The sequence below is a fragment of the Neomonachus schauinslandi genome, chromosome 6 (genome assembly GCF_002201575.2).
Source record: "Neomonachus schauinslandi chromosome 6, ASM220157v2, whole genome shotgun sequence".
NCBI lineage: Eukaryota > Metazoa > Chordata > Mammalia > Carnivora > Phocidae > Neomonachus > Neomonachus schauinslandi.
The window spans coordinates 59,038,309-59,046,203 of NC_058408.1; the positions used below are offsets into that span (position 1 = coordinate 59,038,309).

The following is a 7,895-nucleotide window of genomic DNA, read 5'->3' on the forward strand; positions in this document are numbered from 1 at the left end:
TGAGGGCGCCTGGGTGGCTCAGTTGGTTAAGCGACTGCCTTCAGCTCAGGTCATGATCCTGGAGTCCCGGGATCGAGTCCCACATCGGGCTCCCTGCTCAGCGGGGGGTCTGCTTCTCCCTCTGCCCTCTTCCCTCTAGTGCTCTCTGTCTCTCATTCTCTCTCTCTCAAATAAATAAATAAAATCTTTAAAAAAAAAAAAAGATTTATTTATTTGAGAGAGAGGAAGTGCATGCGCATGTGGTGCATAGGGGCAGAGGGACAGGGAGAGAGAGAGAACATTCTAAGCAGATAACCACACTGAGCGCAGAGCGTGACATGGGGCTCTGATCTCACGACACTGAGATCACGACCTGAGCTGAAATCAAGAGTCGGTTGCTTCACCGACTGAGCCCCCCAGGCGCCCCAAGTTATGACTTTTTTTATGTGAATGCCTGGGTTGAATAGGGATAGTTCGGAGAACTGGCACAAGTTGCTGGGTAGAAGGACACAATATTTATATCCTGCCTACATCAAAAACAGGAAATTAAATGGGCACAGGCATGGAGGGGACAGAGTCCAAGTTCAGGAGAAAGGGATGTTGGACACACCAGAGAAGAGACATGGAAACAATTCTCTGGGCTCAGAGCTTCCAGGAGACAAAGGAAAACAAAGCTTTACCCAGGGACAGGACAGTTTCATAATTCATCCTCATGACTTCCCGGTACAGGGCCTTTTGTTGCTCCGTCAAAACTTCCCACTCCTCATCGGAAAAATATATGGCCACCTCATCGAATAGGGCGGGCACCTGAAACAGTGAACAGGCCTTTCTCAACGACTAATAGGCACATGCAGACACAGACTCACACATCTTCATTTCACAGGGGAGGGGCCTTGACCGGGTGGACATGCTCTGTCCACATCACTAGGCCACTAGAGGCGAAACGAGTACACAGCGCAGGTCTCATGTGCCCTGCTGAGTGTCTATCACTGCACCTTGAGAAGGGAAACTCCCCAGCACTGATCACCAGATCACCAGGCTGGGACACACACTTCAGGGACAGCTGATCTCAGCTCAGCCCCCACTGTAGAGCCAGGAGCAACCACACCCAAGGAAACACCCTAAGACAATCCCCCTACCAATACAACCCGCCCAACCATCCCCTGCCTTCCCAAGTCGGCAGATCTCTGGCCCAGGAGGAGGCAGGGGGTGGGGGGGTGGGGTTCCTGGGCACCGTTCTCCATTTCCAGGGGCACCAGCCCTAGTGTTTGACTCAGAATCCAATGCCCAGGGAGGAGCCAGTGAGAGAGAGGGCCTCATTTGGCTTTTTCTAATCTACAAGAGCGTGAGTAGGAGAGAAGAGCTAATTAGAGCTTAAATTTATGTAATGAGATACTGGAGCAAACTAGTTTGCTTTCATGCCTAGACCTTCGGCAGAAAGCCCTAAGGACAGAGAAGGCAGCTCTACTCCTCTCTCCCCACCGCCCCCACGCCCCCCACCCCTGTGGGAATGGCCACTGGCAGCTAGAGACAGCCAGGCCACCCAAACCATCCTCCTCTTGTTTACTCAACTATGTGCTTTTCTCTTTACCATGTTGTTTCTTTCGATCATTAAAAATCCTTCTCCAAAGTTCATCATATTCAGCGGTAAGAAATCACTGGGCGAGGGTTTCAGGCTGGTTCCTTTGTATTGTCGCTTTCGAAGCTATTCCCCAAGGCTGAATCCAGAGCCTGGGTAGTTATGAGACCGTTTTTCATCAGCTTAGAAAATTAGTGTCTGCACAGCCTGTAGCTTCTTCAGGTGTCCAGCCATCAGTCATTTGGACATTGGCATTTCTCCTTATTCCCGAAGTCCATGTCCTCCCTTCCCACTCTCACTCTCCCACTTCCCTCACTCCCAGTCTCACATCTCCCTCTATGTAGGGAGCACTTCCTAGGAGAGGCCCTATAACTGCTTCATCTGTTTTCTCCAACAACCCCATTTAATCAAGGAGGAAATGGGTTCAGAGAGGCCATTAAATGGCAGCACTGAGGTCTGGACCTAGCACTCTTTGGGTTGAAGGCTCCAGGCCCTACAAAGCAAAGTGGCCTCCCTGGTGACCAGCCCTCCACTCTCCCCCACCTCCATGCACAGCTATACTCAATGCCTGCAGGTCCCCAAGCAAACCTCATGTCCCCGCACATGGCTCTCCCACGGCCTCAGAGGTTCTCCCCATTTCTGGCCTGGCTGACACCCACCCACCTTCCAAGGCTTAGCCTAGATGTCCTGTTCCCCGGGAAGCCCACCCTGACCTGGGTCGTGTGCCCACCTGCATGTTCCCACAGTACCCGGAGGCCAACACTATGGTGGTACTTATCGCAATGCAGTATTCTTTTGGTTTACTTGTCTGCTTCTTCCACTGAAATACAGGCTCACTGAGTGCGAAACCTATGCTTACTCCATTTTCCCTAAGCTTAGGACACTTCTTGTAGATAGTAATCACCTAACAATGTGTTTTTGATTTAAGCAAACAATATCCGAATTTCCCTTCTCTTGTTCCACTTAGAATGGCTTCAAATAATCATTAAACCATTGTCTGGCACAAAACCAAGCCTCCTCTTTGAAATACGGTGAGATACTAGGAGGTAAAAAGGGATGGATCTCTAGGTTTTCTTCAGGCTTCATCAATCTGGAAAGCCAGGCAGCCAGGAATTTTCCACCCCACCCCTTCCCACTTTCCAGGCTTTTGAACAACTCTCTCTTTGGCCTCTTCTCTCCCTAGGAAATTCCAGATCTAGGCCATACCTATTTATAGTCCTTTTCCCTTTGCTGATAAAATGGGACACAGGCCTGGCTAGGCCTGTCATTTCAGAGGGTCTATCGATACTCACAAAGGTAACGTATCCTAGGCCTGGTAAAAATATCAGGAGCCCCGAAGTTATAAGAAGGGTGGCTAGAGGCTGGCTGGTGCCAGATTCATCTCCTCGTATTTATGACTGATCCACAGAGGATCTTCAAACAAGCCCACATTATGCTCCAGAGACACACAGTGCCGTGGCTTAGAAATTCTCTTCACAGCAACCCTCTGTGAGGATCGAGCAAGCCTTCAGCCAGGCCCTGTGGCGCAGGCCTCCCCTCTCTCCACAGAAGCTTTGTATCTGGCTAAGCACAGCAGTAAGGTAAACAGGGCGAGCCCTGGGCAAAACTCCAAAGTCAGGCAGCCTGTGTTCAATCCCCCCAGACACCCTTTCTCGGCCTCCCAGGTAGGGAGGACCCTCAATCCTCGTCCTCTTCCCTTTCCTCAGAAGATCCAGGGCACATCAGAGAGGTGTTCTTCCCTTCAGCTGTGTGTGGCCTTGCTCTGCCGGCAGGCCGGCATCCGGTGGATCTCCGAGGGAAGTACCCAGACACCCACAGCCTCACTGAGGACGCGGCACGACCACCCAGCGAAGCTGGTAGGGCTCCCGGGGCCAAGGGCTGTGCCCCGCATCCGCAGGGAGTGCCTGCTGGCTGCCAGGCACTGGGCAGGGCAGTCCCTCTTACACGTTTAAAGAGATGATCTTGCAGAATCCTTTCAACAATATAAAGAAATGGGAGTCACTACCCTACTTTTATGTGTGAGGAAACAGCTGCTAAGTAACTTGCCCACAGTCACCGAGTTAGGGAGTCTGACTCCAAAGCCCGTGCTTTTTCAGCAGGGCCACTTGGCTACGGGAGCTGCTCCTAACCCCGCACACAAGCTTTCCTCTCGGGGGCTCTTGCTTATGCTTTCCTCGTGTCTGGAGCGCAAGCCCCCTTCCTTCCCTTGGCCAGTGCCACTCGTGAATGAGACTCAGTTCAAGACACATTTTTCCTTTTCTCTCTCGAAACTCTTATTTCTACTCCAATTCTCCTATGGAGTATTATCCTAATATATGGCACGGTTCTTACGTCAGAAAGGCTTTTATTGATCACCCTAACACAATTCTCTTACAACCAAAATACCTATTTGAGGAACAGATTCATTTCTTTTCTTTCCCTGGTTCAATACCCTAAAGCAGGGTTTTTCAACCTCAGCACTAATGACGTTTTGAGCCAGATAATCCTTTGCTGTGGAGGCTGTCCTGTGCATTGTAGATGTTTAGCAGTGTCCCTGGCCTCTCCCCAGGAGACGCCTACTAGGATCTCCCACTCCCCAACCCCCACCCAAGTCATGAGAGCCAAACATGTCTTCAGATATTGCCAAACGTCCCCAGGAGTCAACCTACCCACTGCTCAAGACCAGGTCCTTCTGCCCGAAGCCTCTCGAGCTCTCCAGCCTGAATGAGACCCCACTCCTGAGCTACCGCCCCCCACTGCACTCCGAATGACGTACTATGAAGTATGTCCACTTCCCTACCTTCCTCACAAGACTGGCAACTCCAGGGGACTAGGGATCTTGTCTTGAACACCACCGCTGTGCTCAATAACTGCAGATGGGTGGCAGACTGCGTGGAGGCCCCCAAAGCCAGCCCCCCCGCCCCAACCCCTGCAGCTACCTCCTTCTTTCCCAGCCAGGCATGGTCTTCGCCTTGCTCTCTCCTCGCTGTCCTGCTGCCACATTGCCTGCCACACTGAAGGTCCACCTTCACTCTGCCCATTGTCCAAGGTTTTCCACGCTATCTAGATGTTCTGGGTTGGCCAATACAGCCTTAGAGCCCAAGGTTTCTACTGCCTTGAGGTCTCGTTCCAGGCCAGATGGGACTGACTCCTGTCCTCCAAGGTCTCCCCAGCCGTGGGGGAGCCGAATCGGGGAGGAGGCTGGGATGGCAGAGAACACAGAAACAAAAGGGCCGTGCAGCCTACAGAGCCAGACTGCGGACCCAGAGCCTGGTGGTGTATTGTTTTTCTTTTCTTCGTCTTCTTTTTTTTTTATTGAGGTATATACACAACAAACTGCACTACTTTTAAGGGTCCAGCTCAATAGGCATTTTTCAGAACAAATATCAGTGAACATGCATATCCTTGGGGCAAAGTAGATAACCTCTCTGCTCCCCGATTCCCTCGTGTGGGAGGGGAGCTGGACTGGACATCTGGGAGGACCAGGATTCTATGAATACAGATCTCCTATTGGAAACAAAGAATATAATGGGTACTGATAATGTTCACATATAAAACTAAGCAGAGAAAAGGAATGTCAGTTTGTTGCATGTTTAAGATTTTCACCATTCGTGCCCAAATGTCACGATGTCCAGTATGTACTGTGAATAATTATACACAATTATAACGATAAATATCTATTACACAGATATCTATAAATACCTATTTTCCCCCCTGGAGTGTCCAGAAGCGCCCTTGGCACAAGCCCTGCTCACTTCTCGGGGTGAGGCTTCTAGGGAGCTCTGGTCCACATGAGACCTGCCACAGGCGGACCGGCAGGGATTTGGATGGACCATGTTGCATTTACATTCTCATAAGTTTACTCTGTCACACTCTTCTGTTTGGATATGTCCCACTGTCTCTGCTGCCTACCACCCCAATCCTTCAATTCAGGCCAGCAGAAAATGCAGCTCTCCTATATGTGCGCGATCCCGAGACGTGTTCACAAAGAACTGGCCTCGTGTCCTGAAGCTCTCCTCGTGTCAGCTAATGCCCCAAGTCTTATTTAAAATGGGGTCCCTCCAACCAGCAGCAGACCCTCTCCTTCCCAAACTCAGCCAGGTTCCTTGAGCCCTCCTCTCTGCCAGGCCACCCTGTGGGCTCCCCTCCTGTCCTCAGCCTGCCCAGCCCCGTCTTAGCAAGAATCCTGCTAAGTCCGTTTAGAAAGACTCCCCCACTCTTGACATTTGATCACCCTAGCCTGCCTTGAGCAAGAATCTTATTCAGTCAGTTTAGCGAGAATCCCCCCTATTCTTGATGTCTCCACTTAGTAACTTTCCCTCCACGGACCCCTCCGCTCTGGCTCCTTGGTTAGAAATCCCCACGGGTCTCACTGTATTCAGTGCTGAGCCCCAACTCTCCCCTACCACAACAGTCTTGACACCTGTCTCAACAGTCCTGAACACTCTTCCTTACCACCTTCACAAGCATCAGAACTTTTTTTCTTTAACATAGGTCAGCAAACCCTATAGTTTGGTAGTTGGTGTCTGCAACACGCCAGACACTGAGCAGGGTGTAGGGGACTCAGGGGAACAGCAGAGAGATGAGCTCTCCGCCTCCGGAATTTCCAACCCGAATGCTGATCAGCACCATGGCTGAAGAGACTGTTCCTAGAACCAGCTCTTCCATTCTTCACAGTGCCTTTTAAAGCCACAGGACTGTTTTCTCAGGAATGCAAACATACCGGGCTGGGCTGGGCTATTTTTACTTCCTATGTCTGCCTGAGGAGGAGACTTAAAACAAGCCTGGCTCCCAGGCCTGCTTCTCTCCTCATAGCTGTGTGGACCCCACATCTTCTTACTTACCCATCCACCCTCTGAGCAGATCCGGACTCTCTGCATATCCGTGGGGCCATCTTCCAGTTCCCGGCTCTGAATCTCTTCCTCCTCTTCTTCCTCTTTTAGGGTCAAATTGAGAGTGTAGGCTGTGGACTCCATCTCTGCAAGCAAGATTCAGTTGAGAAAAATCAGGCACTAGTGTGAACGCTTCAAAGCCTGGGATGGGGGTGGCTTAGCTTGCACAAACCTCTTAGCTCTGAGCACTGTTCAGGCTGGAATAAGGGAAGGAACGGAGTCGGGCCTGGGGAGGAAGGGATTTAGGAAAAGCACCAGGAAGCTGGAAGGTGACATATTTAATTATGATAAGAGGGGGTGCAGGCAGATAACATACCTGACTGCCTTCAAATATTTAAAAAACTACCTGTGGAAGAGCCCAGACTGGTTCTGTAGAGATCCAGGGGCAGAACAGGCCGGTGGGTAAACATTCCTGGAAGAGGTTCTAAGGAGTGCAGTGAAAGACAGAACTTGCTCCCAGTCAGTGCCACTCAAACATGAAATCTGTGGCAGGAAAGGGGTGTTGGCTTCCTATCATTGAAGGTGTTTGGATACAGACAGGACACTTGCTCAACTGGGTTGTCCCTACAGGCCAGTTAAGCATCAGGAGGTTGGTAGGACCAGAATAACCATCACCTGGATTTTCCAAAGTCAAAGATTCTGTCCATGAGCTGGTTCAGAAAATAGTCATTCTGCCTTAAGGGATTTTTCCAAACCCGAGAGTCAGTGATACATAGTGAGGTGTATGCCTGGATACCCAAGAAGGTGCAGAAATCTGCTAGGGCCCACCCCCGCCGGGAAATGCCTCTGGGCCGCAAATACTCTTCTGCCTGAGCAGTAGGCCCGTACAAAGGGCCGCGTTCCTGCCCTCTAGGGGCGCGGGCAATTACTAGGTGTGAGTGAGTGTGCATCTTGTGGGCCGCAACCTCCCGGGCTTCCAAAGAAAAGATCCCTCCAGAGTTCAAAGTGTGCTTTTTCTAGATTTCCAAAAAGGACTGGCGAATGCGACGGGTCAGGGACGAGCGGAACAGGCTTCAGATCCCTGGGAGCTGGGGCCCGAACTTGGCCGCCGCCTCCCCCGCCCGCTCCTGGGCAAGAGGTGGGGGCAGAGGTGACACCGCCCGGCAGCGATGGTGTCCCCGGCAAGGTGCCCGCAGCCACGGCCGCCGCTGCCCACCCGCCCACGGCCCCGCGCCCCGCCCGCGGCCGCCGCGCCCCCGGGCGCGCTCGGGTTTCTCCAGCCATCTTGTCCCATTTCCCTTTCTCCCGGGTCCCGCGCCGGGAGCGCTCCCGCCGCCCCCGCCTGTCCCCCGCCCCCAGCGGCCCAGCCCTCCTCCCCGCCGGGCCCCCTCCCCGCCCCGGCGCACCTGCCGGGCGGCGGGAGCCGGCACCGCCTGCCACCCGGGCGGGCCCGCAACAAAGGCGGTGGCGGCCGCTGCAGCTGCAGCCTCGCGCCCCCGCCCCCGCCGCCGCCGCCGAGCCGCCCC

At 52.7% G+C, this 7,895-nt stretch overlaps 1 protein-coding gene and 1 non-coding gene across 2 annotated transcripts in view; both read right to left on the reverse strand.

The window, feature by feature from the left end:
* Positions 1-6,513, reverse strand: part of POGK (pogo transposable element derived with KRAB domain) — a 13,640-nt gene extending 7,127 nt beyond the window's left edge. Inside the window, exons 1-2 of the mRNA XM_044916415.1 lie at positions 6,382-6,513; positions 660-786 (exon numbers count right to left, since the gene is read on the reverse strand). Of these exons, the coding sequence (XP_044772350.1) occupies positions 660-786; positions 6,382-6,513 (259 nt within the window). The remainder of the gene's footprint in view (positions 1-659; positions 787-6,381) is intronic.
* Positions 5,255-5,372, reverse strand: LOC123325227. Its single transcript, XR_006540326.1, has one exon. It is a non-coding gene; the product is annotated as a small nucleolar RNA SNORA52 (small nucleolar RNA).
* Positions 6,514-7,895: the final 1,382 nt, after the last annotated feature.